Below are 13582 nucleotides of genomic sequence, written 5' to 3'. Positions count from 1 at the left end.
GGGGTCTAGTTTCCAAAATGGGGTCACTTGTGGGGTGTTTCTACTGTTTAGGCACATCAGGGGCTCTGCAAATGCAACATGACGCCCGCAGACCATTCCATCAAAGTCTGCATTTCAAATGTCACTACTTCCCTTCCGAGCCCTGACGTGCGCCCAAACAGTGGTTTACCCCCACATATGGGGTACCAGCGTACTCAGGAGAAACTGGACAACAACTTTTGGGGTCAAATTTCTCCTGTTACACTTGGGAAAATTAAAAAATTCTGGGCTAAAAAAATATTTTTGAGGAAAGGAAATACATTTATTATTTTCACGGCTCTGCTTTATAAACTTCTGTGAAGCACTTGGGGGTTCAAAGTGCTCACCACACATCTAGATAAGTTCCCTTGGGGGTCTAGTTTCCAAAATGGGGTCACTTGTGGGGAGTTCCTACTGTTTAGGCACATCAGGGGCTCTGCAAACGCAACCTGACGCCCGCAGAGCATTCCATCAAAGTCTGCATTTCAAAACGTCACTACTTCCCTTCCGAACCCCGACGTGTGCCAAAACATTGGTTTACCCCCACATATAGGGTATCAGCGTACTCAGGAGAAACTGGACAACAACTTTTGGCGTCCAATTTCTCCTGTTACCCTTGGGAAAATAAAAAATTGTGGGCTAAAAAATAATTTTTGAGAAAAGAAAAATTATTTTTTATTTTCATGGCTCTGCGTTATAAACTTCTGTGAAGCACTTGGGAGCTCAAAGTGCTCACCACACATCTAGATTAGTTCCATTGGAGATCTAGTTTCCAAAATGGGGTCACTTGTGGGGGAGCTCCAATGTTTAGGCACACAAGGGCTCTCCAAACGCGACATGGTGTCCGCTAACGATTGGAGCTAATTTTCCATTCAAAAAGTCAAATGGCGCTCCTTCCCTTCCGAGCCTTACCATGTGCCCAAACAGTGGTTTACCCCCACATGTGAGGTATCGGTGTACTCAGGAGAAATTGTCCAACAAATTTTAGGATCCATTTTATCCTGTTGCCCATGTGAAAATGAAAAAATTGAGGCTAAAATAATTTTTTTGTGAAAAAAAAGTACTTTTTCATTTTTACGGATCAATTTGTGAAGCACCTGAGGGTTTAAAGTGCTCACTATGCTTCTAGATAGGTTCCTTGGGGGGTCTAGTTTCCAAAATGGGGTCACTTGTGGGGGAGCTCCAATGTTTAGGCACACAGGGGCTCTCCAAACGTGACATGGTGTCCGCTAGCGATGGAGATAATTTTTCATTCAAAAAGTCAAATGGCGCTCCTTTCCTTCCAAGCCCTGCCGTGCGCCCAAACAGTGGTTTACCCCCACATATGAGGTATCAGCGTACTCAGGACAAATTGGACAACATCGTTCGTGGTCCAGTTTCTCCTTTTACCCTTGGGAAAATAAAAAAATTGTTGCTAAAAGATCATTTTTGTGACTAAAAAGTTAAATGTTCATTTTTTACTTCCATGTTGCTTCTGCTGCTGTGAAACACCTTAAGGGTTAATAAACTTCTTGAATGTGGTTTTGAGCACCTTGAGGGATGCAGTTTTTAGAATGGTGTCACTTTTGGGTATTTTCAGCCATATAGAACCCTCAAAAAGACTTCAAATGTGAGGTGGTCCCTAAAAAAAATGGTTTTGTAAATTTTGTTGTAAAAATGAGAAATCACTGGTCAAATTTTAACCCTTATAACTTCCTAGCAAAAAAAAAATTTGTTTCCAAAATTGTGCTGATGTAAAGTAGGCATGTCGGAAATGTTATTTATTAACTGTTTTGTGTCACATAACTCTCTGGTTTAACAGAATAAAAATTAAAAATGTGAAAATTGCAAAATTTTAAAAATTTTCGCCAAATTTCCGTTTTTTTCACAAATAAACTCAGAAATTATCGACCTAAATTTAACACTAACATGATGCCCAATATGTCACGAAAAAAGAATCTCAGAATCGCTAGGATCCGTTGAAGCATTCCTGAGTTATTACCTCATAAAGGGACACTGGTCAGAATTGCAAAAAACAGCCAGGTCATTAAGGCCAAAATAGGCTGGGTCAGGAAGGGGTTAATATTCAATCTCTCAATGTTATAATTAACCTACCCTTAAAATTATAGACTGTTCATGTCTTTGTCAGTGGGCAAACTTACAAAATCAGCAAGGGATCAAATACCTATTTCCCCCTCTGTATACACACCTATGTATATGACAACCACGCAATACGGATGATACTAACATCCAGATTATCAAAACATGAACAAACTTTATTATTAAAATCGACAGACACTAGTGAAAGGAAGTGAAATACAGAACCATAAACTGTAAAGTGCTGTGCAAAAGAAGCGCATACCCTGAACATCCAGTGATAGACATACAATGATTTATAGCCTCTATCATGTGTCACAATAGAAACATATTGCAATATGACCTGAAGAGGCAAAATCCAAATACAAAGTCTGCTGCTACTCAATAGGTGGCAAAATCCATCATAATCTCTCCTCTGGGTCAATATACCCTTCAGTACATCTAGTAGATTAGCGGTATCACACCAATAGTAATTACCCGTCAGTGAGTGCAGTCTAGATGTCCAGGGGGCGCGCACATACCTCTGTATATATCTGAAATGGGGAGGCTCTTGTAAATACTGTACTTATACACACCTATGTATATCTCTGAGCAGGGGAGGCTCTTGTAAATACTGGTTTTTATACACATCTATGTATATCTCTGAGCAGGGAGGCTCTTGTGTGTGTGTGTGTGTGTATATATATATATATATATATATATATATATATATATATATATATTATATACATATAAAAAAAAGAACAATAGCGACACGTGCCACAGTATGCTTTTATTTCGACCCTCAAACTGTAAGGCTACGTTCCCACAATGAGCTTTTCGTGAGTTTTTGAAATTGCAAGTTTACAGCAATTATTAAGTAAAATGGTTTACTTTCATTTTTTAAAAAATACACAGAATGAAAAACTCACCAAAAACTCATTGTAGGAAAGTTCCAGTAGAGGTATACATTAATGAATACTCCCATCAGATAGCTCAGATAAAAACAAAATGTGAACAAGAGATGGGAGGGGAATTTAGGTGCTATTTTAAAGTTACGTACATTTATTTTCTTGCCACTACATATTGGAAAATGAAGGGGTGTGTTTATCTTTCTTTTTCAGGAGGGCACTGTTCCTTTGCTGCCTGGCCTGCTTGCCAGTGGTTGTGCACTTCTGAAAACTGAGAGATCAGACCAGTGCCTTGGTAGAACCACAGGTCCAAACTGTGTGCCTCTGACGCTTGGTGGATCCAGCTAGCTAAGTAACAGTGCTTGAACGTTGTGCTTCTTGCTGAGGTGGCTGGTGACCTGGACAACAAGCAGTAAACTATAAAATTAAAAATCCTCTGTTCTTGTGCAGGGGGAGGATTTTTCATAAGTACAGTTATATGAAAAGGTTTGGGCACCACTATTAATCTTAAGCTTAATGTTTTTTTAAAATAGCTTTTTTTGCAACAGCTATTTCAGTTTCATATATCTAATAACTGTTGTACACAGTAATGTTTCTGCCTTGAAATGAGGTTTATTGTACTAACAGAAAATGTGCAATCTGCATTCAAACAAAATTTGACAGGTGCATAAGTATGGGCACCCTTATCATTTTCTTGTTTTAAATACTCCTACCTACTTTTTACTGACTTACTAAAGCACTTTTTTGGGTTTTGTAACCTCATTGAGCTTTGAACTTCATAGCCAGGTGTATGCAATCATGAGAAAAGCTACTTAAAGTGGCCACTTGCAAGTTGTTCTCTTGTTTGAATCTCCTCGGAAGAGTGGCATCATGGGCTCCTCAAAACAATTGTCAAATGATCTGAAAACAAAGATTATTCAACATAGTTGTTCAGGGGAAGGATACAAAAAGCTGTCTCAGAGATTTAACCTGTCATTTTCCACTGTGAGGAACATAGTAAGGAAATGGAAGAACACAGGTACAGTTCTTGTTAAGGCCAGAAGTGGCAGGCCAAGAAAAACATCAGAAAGGCAGAGAAGAACAATGGTGAGATCAGTCAAGGACAATCCTCAGACCACCTCCAGAGAGCTGCAGCATCAACTTGCTGCAGATGGTGTCACTGTGCATCGGTCAACTATACAACGCACTTTGCACAAGGAGAAGCTGTATGGGAGAGTGATGCGAAAGAAGCCGTTTCTGCAAGCACGCCACAAACAGAGTCGGCTGAGGTATGCAAAATCACATTTGGAGAAGCCAATTTCTTTTTGGAAGAAGGTCCTGTGGCCTGATGAAACCCAGATTGAGTTGTTTGGTCATACAAAAAGGCGTTATGCATGGCGGCAAAAAAAACACAGCATTCCAAGAAAAACACTTGCTACCCACAGTAAAATTTGGTGGAGTTTCCATCATGCTTTGGGGCTGTGTGGCCAATGCCAGCACCGGGAATCTTGTTAAAGTTGAGGGACGCATGGATTCCTCTCAGTATCAGCAGATTCTTGACAATAATGTTCATGAATCAGTGACAAAGTTGAAGTTACGCAGGGGATGGATCTTTCAGCAAGACAATGATCCAAAACACCGCTCCAAATCTACTAAGTAATTCATGCAGAGGAACAATTACACTGTTCTGGAATGGCCATCCCAGTCCCCAGACCTGAATATCATTGAACATCTGTGGGATCATTTGAAGAGGGCTGTCCATGCTCGGCGACCATCAAACTTAACTGAACTGGAATTGTTTTGTAAAGAGGAATGGTCAAAAATACCTTCATCCAGGATCCAGGAACTCATTAAAAGCTACAGGAAGCGACTAGAGGCTGTTATTTTTGCAAAAGGAGGATCTACTAAATATTAATGTCACTTTTCTGGTGAGGTGCCCATTCTTATGCACCTGTCAAATTTTGTTTGAATGCAGATTGCACATTTTCTGTTAGTACAATAAACCTCATTTCAAGGCAGAAACATTACTGTGTCCAACAGTTATTAGATATATGAAACTGAAATAGCTGTTGCAAAAAAAGCAATTTTTATAAAACATTAAGCTTAAGATTAATAGGGGTGCCCAAACTTTTTCATATAACTGTATATTGCAAAGTTGCTTGTTTTTACATGCCTGTTGCAATTTTAAAGGGGTTGTCCACTACTAAGACAACCCCTTCTTTATCAAAATGTTTGGCACCTATTAAATAATAAAGTCTATACTCATCTCCCATACCGGCGCCGTTTCAATGGTGTCGGCACTCGCTTTCCCGGGGCTTCCATGCAGTTATTGTGACACGTGAGGACGGCGCCCAGTCAGCTCTGGCGTCACTGTCCTCGCCTTTGGACAAATCGTACATGAAGAGGAAGTCCGGGCTGCAGCTGATCTCTGACTTCCTCTTCATGCTCAATTCATACGAAGGCGGGGACAGTGACTCCAGCTATGATTGGGTGTCTGCATCACGTGTCACAACACCGCGTCACAGCCCTGGGGAGAGCGAGTACCGACAATGCGGGAATGGCGCCGGCATGGAAGGTGAGTATAGGCGTTTTTATTTTGTGAGAGGTATGAGAAGAAGTTATCCAAGTAGTGGACAACTTCATTAACCATTAATGAAAATGACAACTTTAAGAGCATAAACTGATTCTTGTATTCAGACCCCTTTAAATTTAAAATTTTCACTCTTTGTTTCATTGCAGCCATTTGGTAAATTAAAAAAAGTTGATTTTTTTCACATTAATGTACACTCTGAACCCCATCTTGAACAAAAAAAAAAACAGAAATGTAGAAATTTGTGCAAATTTAATAAAAAAGAAAAACTGAAATATCACATGGTCATAAGTATTCAGACCCTTTGCTCAGACACTCATATTTAAGTCACATGCTGTCCATTTCCTAGTGATCCTCCTAGAGATGGTTCTACTCCTTCATTGGAGTCCAGCTGTGTTTAATTAAACTGATAGGACTTGATTTGGAAAGGCACACACCTGTCTATATTAGACCTCACAGAGCATGTCAGATCAAATGAGAATCATGAGGTCAAAGGAACTGGCCAAGGAGCTCAGAGACAGATTTGTAGCAAGGCACAGATCTGGCCAAGGTCACAACAGAATTTCTGCAGTACTCAAGGCTCCTAAGAGCACAGTGGCCTCCATAATCCTTAAATGGAAGAAGTTTGGGACCACCAGAAGTCTCCCTGGACCTGGCCGTACAGCCAAGCTGAACAATCGTGGGAGAAGAGACTTGGTGAGAGAGGTAAAGAAGAACCCCAAGATCACGGTGGCTGAGCTCCAGAGATGCAGTGGGGAGATGGGAGAAAGTTCCACAAAGTCAACTATCATTGCAGCCCTCCACCAGTCGGGCCTTTATGGCAGAGTGGCCAGACGGAATCCTTTCCTCAATGCAAGACATATTAATGTCCGCTAAAAAAAACACATGAAGGACTCCCAGGTTATGAGAAATAAGATTCTCTGGTCTGTTGAGACGAAGATAGACCTTTTTGGTGATAATTCTAAGCGGTATGTGTGGGGAAAACCAGGCACTGCTCATCACCTGCCCAACACAATCCCAACAGTGAAACGTGGTGGCAGCATCATGTTATGGGGGTGTTTTTCAGCTGCAGAGACAGGACGACTGGTTGTCATTGAAGGAAACATGAATGCGGCAAAGTACAGAGATATCCTGGATGAAAACCTCTTCCATAGTGCTCTAGACCTCAGACTTGGCCGAAGGTTCACGTTCCAACAAGACAATGACCCTAAGTACACAGCTAAAATAACAAAGGAGTGGCTTCAGAACAACTCTGTGACCATTCTTGACTGGCCCAGCCAGAGCCCCGACCTAAACCCAACTGAGCATCTCTGGAGAGACCTGAAAATGGCTGTCCACCAACGTTCAGCATCCCACCTGACGGAACTGGAGAGAATCTGCAAGGAAGAATGGCAGAGGATCCCCAAATCCAGGTGTGAAAAACTTGTGGCATCATTCCCAAGAAGACTCATGGCTGTACTAGCTCAAAAGGGTGCTGCTTCTCAATACTGAGCAAAGGGTCTGAATACTTATGATTATGTGATATTTCAGATTTCTTTTTTAATTTGCAAAAATTATTACTACATTTCTGTTTTTTCAGTCAAGATGAGGTGCAACGTGTACATTAATGAGAAAAAAATGAACTTTTTTTTTAATGGCTGCAATGAAAGAGTGAAAAATGTAATGGGGTCTGAATAGTTTCCGTACCCACTGTAAATTGATTTAGCCAATCATGTGGGGTCAAATCAGCCAAAGTATCCATATATCAGAGGTCGCATTTTCTGTTTTTATTTTTTTAATAATTATTATTTTTATGTAAAGTTGTGGCAAATTCTGCCTTCTTATAACTCTGTTATCTTTTCTAGAACGTGGATCATTAATAGTCACCGCCGGTAAACATAATGCAGTTCACAAGACAAGTATTGTACTAATAAGAACAGAATAAGGTGAGCCTTTTCTTATTTCCTTGGATATTAGGGTCCTTTGACTATTGAATTGTCTCAATACGATACTTCCCTTTCCTTATAGACTATTAGGTGTATGGACCCCTGCACTGCCTGTTCATAACTCCTTTTCACAGGAAGATAATTGACTGAGTGTTCATAACCCCAATCAAAGGGGTTCCCTCAACCACAATATTCATGGCCTGTTCATCCATCGATATTAGATCAGTGTGGTGATGACTTTTCGAATCCCACCAACCACCTGATTGAATAGACGATACTACAGCTCACAGCAGTTCAGTTCCATTTAAGAGGGTTTTTGCAAAGGCTGCAGGAGTGATATCATGCCGACAGCACGGCAGTCAACCGCTGAGCTCAGTGACCCATGTCTCCATCAGCAGGGCTGCTGATCTCAGTGATTGGCTGCTATACGTGATGTCACTGCTGCAGCCTGTGCGCAATCATCAGAATAGCAGCATGAGACAGCATTGTACCACAGGAGGGTGAGTAAGAGGTCAGTTTATTTTATTTTGGATTTTTTTGCCTCCTTGAGCCTTTGGACTGATAATCTTTGAGAGGGGACAACATCTTCCCAACCTCCACCATACATGTATGGAATGAGGTCACAAGCTGAGCCTGCCCCATACCCAGGAGATAATTGCATGTTTCAGCCAGGATCAGCCTCTAACACCTGCCATAGAGGCAAGCTGCTCCTGTGACTGTTAACCTGTGAAATGCTGCTTTCAATCTCTTAACAGCGGCATTAACAGCTCCCTGGCATGGGTTCACTTCATTCTATGCTCCCATCGGCGATTGTTTGTTACGGAAGTCGGTGGCCTGATGAAGCCACTGTTCCTGACATCACAGAACTCCTTTAAAACCAAGCCTGTGGTTATCAAAAGAGAATGTGATTGTTACTATATATAGCATGGACAAGACATGATAGATTGCAGATAGCGACACTCACCACACTCATCACTGGTATATTAAAAAATAGCAACTTTATTCAGTTACCATGTGAGGAGTGTAGACCTGAAGGAAGGAGAGAAACGAGTGGCAGCTGTTTCGCGTTGGAACACGCTTCTTCAGGCTCAGGCTCTTGCATCACTAGGAAACACACCTCCTATTTATCATACTGATGCTATTGACAATACAAAGCATATACATGAAAAATGTAAACAAAAGATTTCTAAATAGATACAGTAGTAATGTAGAAATAGACTTAAATCATGCCGATCATTTAATCCTAAAAGACCTAATGCCTAGTTTTTTTAATTAAATAAATCTCTTTCTTAACCAATAGAATGTGTCAATCGCCGCCTGCTATTGGTACTGGTTCAAAATGTAAGCCCTAAAAACACATGCAGTCGGGATTATTACTATGTGCTTGTCTCATATAAGAATTCAACCTTGGAGAATCTTTTCCCGACAAAATCGAGCTCACATGTTCACTAATGCGTTTGTGTAGAGTGAAGATGGTTTTTCCTATATAATATCTCCCACAGTCGCATATAACAGTATAAACGAAATGCAGAATGCCGGTATGCAGGCTGTCTGATGTCTGCTGTGGGAAAATAATACTGGCTCGGTCTGTGCCAATTTTCTAGATGAATCTTTATGTTTTCTGTCAGGACATAATTATTTCCAATTTGGTAATCGCTGGTACAGCGATGGGCACGCCGGTGGCACTAACTTTTTCCTGTATTTTTCTAGGCCAATTTGAAATCAATAAAGTAAAATGTACTCAATCCTTTTGCCATTAACATTAAACTTTTCAATGCTATATTGATGATATCTTTATTGTATGGGATGGCATCCTACAACTTTTGCGGATTTTGTTAATTATTTCAATGATAAGGTAAACATGAAATTTACCAGTAAGATTGGAAACCACTCCATAGACCTTTTGAATGTGCAAATGGAAGTTATTGAGAGGGAGTCATCAATACAACAGTGTATCACAAACCTACAGCTACCAACTCATTAATGAGGTTTGATAGTTATCATCCTTTTCACATGAAGAATTCCCTACCGTGTTGACAATTTTTAAAATTGCGTTGTATTAATAGTTCTGATAGTACTTTTTTACAACAATCTGAGAATTTAAAACATAGACTATAACAGCGAGGCTATCCCAGAGATGTTATTAATACATTTTCCAAGAGCATTTGATCAAAATCGGAATAAATTGTTTCCATATTGCAATGAAATTAAAGATAAGAGGTTTGTGCTATCTTTCCAAAATACTCTTTTAAGCAGAATTATTCAATCTAATATCCATAAGAACTGGTACAAGATAGAGAGTGATCCGCTCTTAACAGATATTGCTAGAAAACAGCCAATAATATCCTTTATAAGAAGTAGCCGTTTGAAAGATGTTCTAGTTAAAGGCATATTTAAACAACATAAAAATAAAGATTGGCTAAATAGGAGTGCAGCGAAAGGGAATTTTAGATGCCAATATATTTATTGCAATAACCAAGTAAAATTTGGTAGATATATCCATAATTCTAATCACTTCTTTACGTGCCAGAGCACTTGTTTGGCATATGCTGCCATATGTGACTATGGGAGATATTATATAGGAAAAACCATCCGCCCTTCTATGGGCACCGGAGAGTCACTGTAACATCTGCTCCCTGTGTTCTCCAGCGCATAGAAAAGGAGCGCTTCCGACTTCCTTCCTCCTGTTATACAAAGTAAACATGGAATTTGCACCTTTTCTGCGCACCGCACCAGGTGGAACAGTGAAGAGGAGCAATGGCAGTCAGGATGCGCAGGCGCGGGATTTCTGGCCTCAGAACTGATGTCACATGGAAACAGTGACTATGTGGGAAGATGAAGATAGAATATTGAAGTGAGCAGACAGCATTATCTCCCGGGCAGCGTACGCCCCAAGGCCTGGAAGAGGTCATTTATATAAAGCGATAAAAGATGTTTTTTCATAAACAATGCATCTGATATGAGACATACAGGGAGGATGTTTTTCAGCAGTCTATAACTTGTATGCCCATATTAATCGGTCAGATCTCTCAAATGTGGTGACAGATTCCCATTAAAGAACTTTTTCTGATCTTGTTTCATAAAGTTATTTTCCTAGTAGGTTAGTTGTATTTATATCATGGTTAATATTTTCTGCATATTTGTCTTTTCCAGCATAAAGCATGTTTGGGGCAACACAAATATCAAAGGCCCAGTTTCTGGATAAGGCCAGGCAGGCACGTGAGGAAAGGAAAGGCCTGAAAGAAAGAGAGAAAGCTGCTATTAAAATCCAAGCCCTTATCAGAAGATTTCTTTGTAGATGCCGACTGCAGCATGAAATCAGGTAACATAGGCAATTATGACTCCCATGCCAATGCCATATTTGCTAATGCTGTCAATATACAAAAGCTGCCAGTTGGTGGAAATACAGTATACCGTATTTTTCAGATTATAAGAAGCACTTTTTAGCAAGAAAAACTCTTGTTAAAAAGTGTGTGCGTCTTATAGTCCAAAAGCAGCTTCCTGTGATGAATGATAACGCTGGCACAGCGTCCTTCCCAATCACAGAGAGCTGCCCACTCTCCTCCTGCCCTGCATCGATCTATGTGATTGGTTAAGAAGAGGAGAGGAAGCTTACCGAGACCTGAAATGAGGCTCCTTGAACTGAGCCGCTTAAGCGTCTTACACCGATTAATTCAAGGACCTTTCAGGTCATGTGACTGATCACGTAACCTGAAAGGTCCTTGGGGTAATTTTATGGAAGGTGATCAGCTGCTCAGCTCATGCAGCCTCCATTCAGGTCTCGATCAGGAACTGCAAGGTGTTGTATAGTGTGTATGTTTGTGTGTGTGTGCATGAAGCAGAGCTGTGTGTAAGTAAATGTGCCTGTAGCAGAGCTGTGAGTATGTAAATGTGTATTACATTTCACTCTATATTTGCAGCAAACCTGATAATTTCTGTAATGAATGTCTTCCCATTTTTTGCTTTAAAATTTCAAATAGTTAATGTACTGACTAAACTTAGATTTGAAAGAAAACATGCCAGCTGCTGTCACAACTAGAGGGAGCCAAGGAGCTAACGGCATACTTAGCGCTAAGTGCAAGTCAACATTTGTCCATTCTATTTGGCAGAAAACTGGTACAAGTCGATTAAGATGGTTATGAAGCCCCAATTGTTTTTTTTGTTTACTCTGTCGCCTCATTGGGGGACACAGGACCATGGGCGTTATGCTGCTGTCCACAAATATTAACTGTGGCTCCTCCTCTGCAGTATACACCCCTGGACGGCAACAGCCTTCTCCAGTTTTTGCTTAGTGTCACATAGGAGGCACACCTAAGATTTTTTTTTACTCCGTTTTTTTTTTTTTCCGACGGATTACAGATGAAGAAAAGTGGGTCTCCTGTGAGACTCCCGGGATGGCTCCTTCCTCGGCCCCCTATTATGGGGTGCCCGGTTGAAGTAGAGATGGCCATTCCCCATGTTGCTCCTTCCCCAGTCCCTCGGGTGCTGGTTCGAAGTCGAGACTCCCCCTTGTGATGGGGTATTCGACAGAGCAGAAATAGACACCAGGCCGATAAACAATCCAACAAGATTTATTGGAACAGGAAACTGGGACAACGCAAATGAAAGTAATTCTGCAGCATCCACAATGAGTCCACACAAAGGGAGTAGATCCTTGGGTGTCACTCGGCAATCCGACGCTAGGGAAATAGCAATAGTCCTTGAGTGAATTTAATAGATCCAGCAGATGAGGGGCACAACACAGTCCCATGTGGCAACTTCCAACAATACACACGGTCACAGGGATCTCGCCTCAGCCTAAGATCCCAGCCCTTCGCAAGTCACCTCACAACAACAGTCTTCAGATTCAGTCCTTAAATCCAGTAGGGTGATGAGACATCACAATTCCATGTGGCAAAATGATCTCCAATCTCCATACATGATACCAGGATCCAGCTGCCGATCCTTGTCATTCAAAGCACACAGCATCAACTAAGGGTACTGTCACACTAAACGATTTACCAATGATCACGACCAGCGATACGACCTGGCCGTGATCGTTGGTAAGTGGTTGTGTGGTCGCTGGGGAGCTGTCACACAGACCGCTCTCCAGCGACCAACGATGCCGAGGTCCCCGGGTAACCAGGGTAAACATCGGGTTACTAAGCGCAGGGCCGCGCTTAGTAACCCGATGTTTACCGTGGTTACCAGCGTAAAAGTAAAAAAACCCAAACAGTACATACTTACATTCCGGTGTCTGTCCCCCGGCGCTGTGCTTCTCTCCACTGTGTCTGTGCCAGCCGGAAAGCACAGCGGTGATGTCACCGCTGTGCTCGCTTTCCGGCCGGCCGGCGCTCACAGTGCAGAGAAGCAGAACGCCGGGGGACAGACACCGGAATGTAAGTATGTACTGTTTGTTTTTTTTTTTACTTTTATGCTGGTAACCACAGTAAACATCGGGTTACTAATCGCGGCCCTGCGCTTAGTAACCCGATGTTTACCCTGGTTACAAGCGAACGCATCGCTGGATCGCTGTCACACACAACGATCCAGCGATGACAGCGGGAGATCCAGCGACGAAAGAAAGTTCCAAACGATCTGCTACGACGTACGATTCTCAGCAGGATCCCTGATCGCTGCTGCGTGTCAGACACAGCGATATCGTATGGATATCGCTGGAATGTCACGGATCGTACCGTCGTAGCGATCAAAGTGCCAATGTGTGACAGTACCCTAACAGAACATGTGGCTTGCTGTCCTACCACTTTTAGTATCTATGCCCAACAAAGGGGCTGATCCCAACACCCACCCCCTTAAACATAGCTCTAAGGATTAAGAAAGTTCCAGAAACCCTGTCTGCAGTCTCTCTTCATGTTTGTGTACTGTAGACGCCCCCTGCAGAGGGAAACAAAGACAAGCCTACCCCCTCCAGATACAGGGCAAGGAATGCTAATGTAAGCCTGATTACAGTATGGTCCATGTGTACAGGCTGGGGTGACACTCTGTTAAGGTACCGTCACACTCAGCGACGCTGCAGCGATATAGACAACGAGCCGATCGCTGGAGCGTCGCTGTTTTGGTCGCTGTAGAGACGTCAAACACAGCAGCTCCAGAACGATGCAGGA

The 13582-nt window shown here is 41.8% G+C and overlaps 1 protein-coding gene across 3 annotated transcripts in view; it reads left to right on the top strand.

Annotated features, from left to right (window-relative positions):
• The window catches only part of UBE3B (ubiquitin protein ligase E3B), an 88948-nt gene that overhangs the window by 12928 nt on the left and 62438 nt on the right, over window positions 1-13582 (top strand). Inside the window, exons 1-3 of one of the 3 annotated variants that reach the window (XM_077295859.1) lie at window positions 3380-3396; window positions 7398-7478; window positions 10632-10800. In XM_077295859.1, coding sequence (XP_077151974.1) covers window positions 10640-10800 — 161 coding nt within the window. In that variant the 5' untranslated portion in view covers window positions 3380-3396; window positions 7398-7478; window positions 10632-10639. Of the gene's footprint in view, window positions 1-3379; window positions 3397-7206; window positions 7479-10631; window positions 10801-13582 lie in introns of those variants that run through there. The other 2 variants (XM_077295840.1, XM_077295850.1) reach the window with 2 other exon arrangements.

The sequence above is a fragment of the Ranitomeya variabilis genome, chromosome 1, assembly GCF_051348905.1.
Source record: "Ranitomeya variabilis isolate aRanVar5 chromosome 1, aRanVar5.hap1, whole genome shotgun sequence".
In the NCBI taxonomy this organism is placed as follows: Eukaryota; Metazoa; Chordata; class Amphibia; order Anura; family Dendrobatidae; genus Ranitomeya; species Ranitomeya variabilis.
This window is presented reverse-complemented; position numbering and strand designations above follow the sequence as displayed.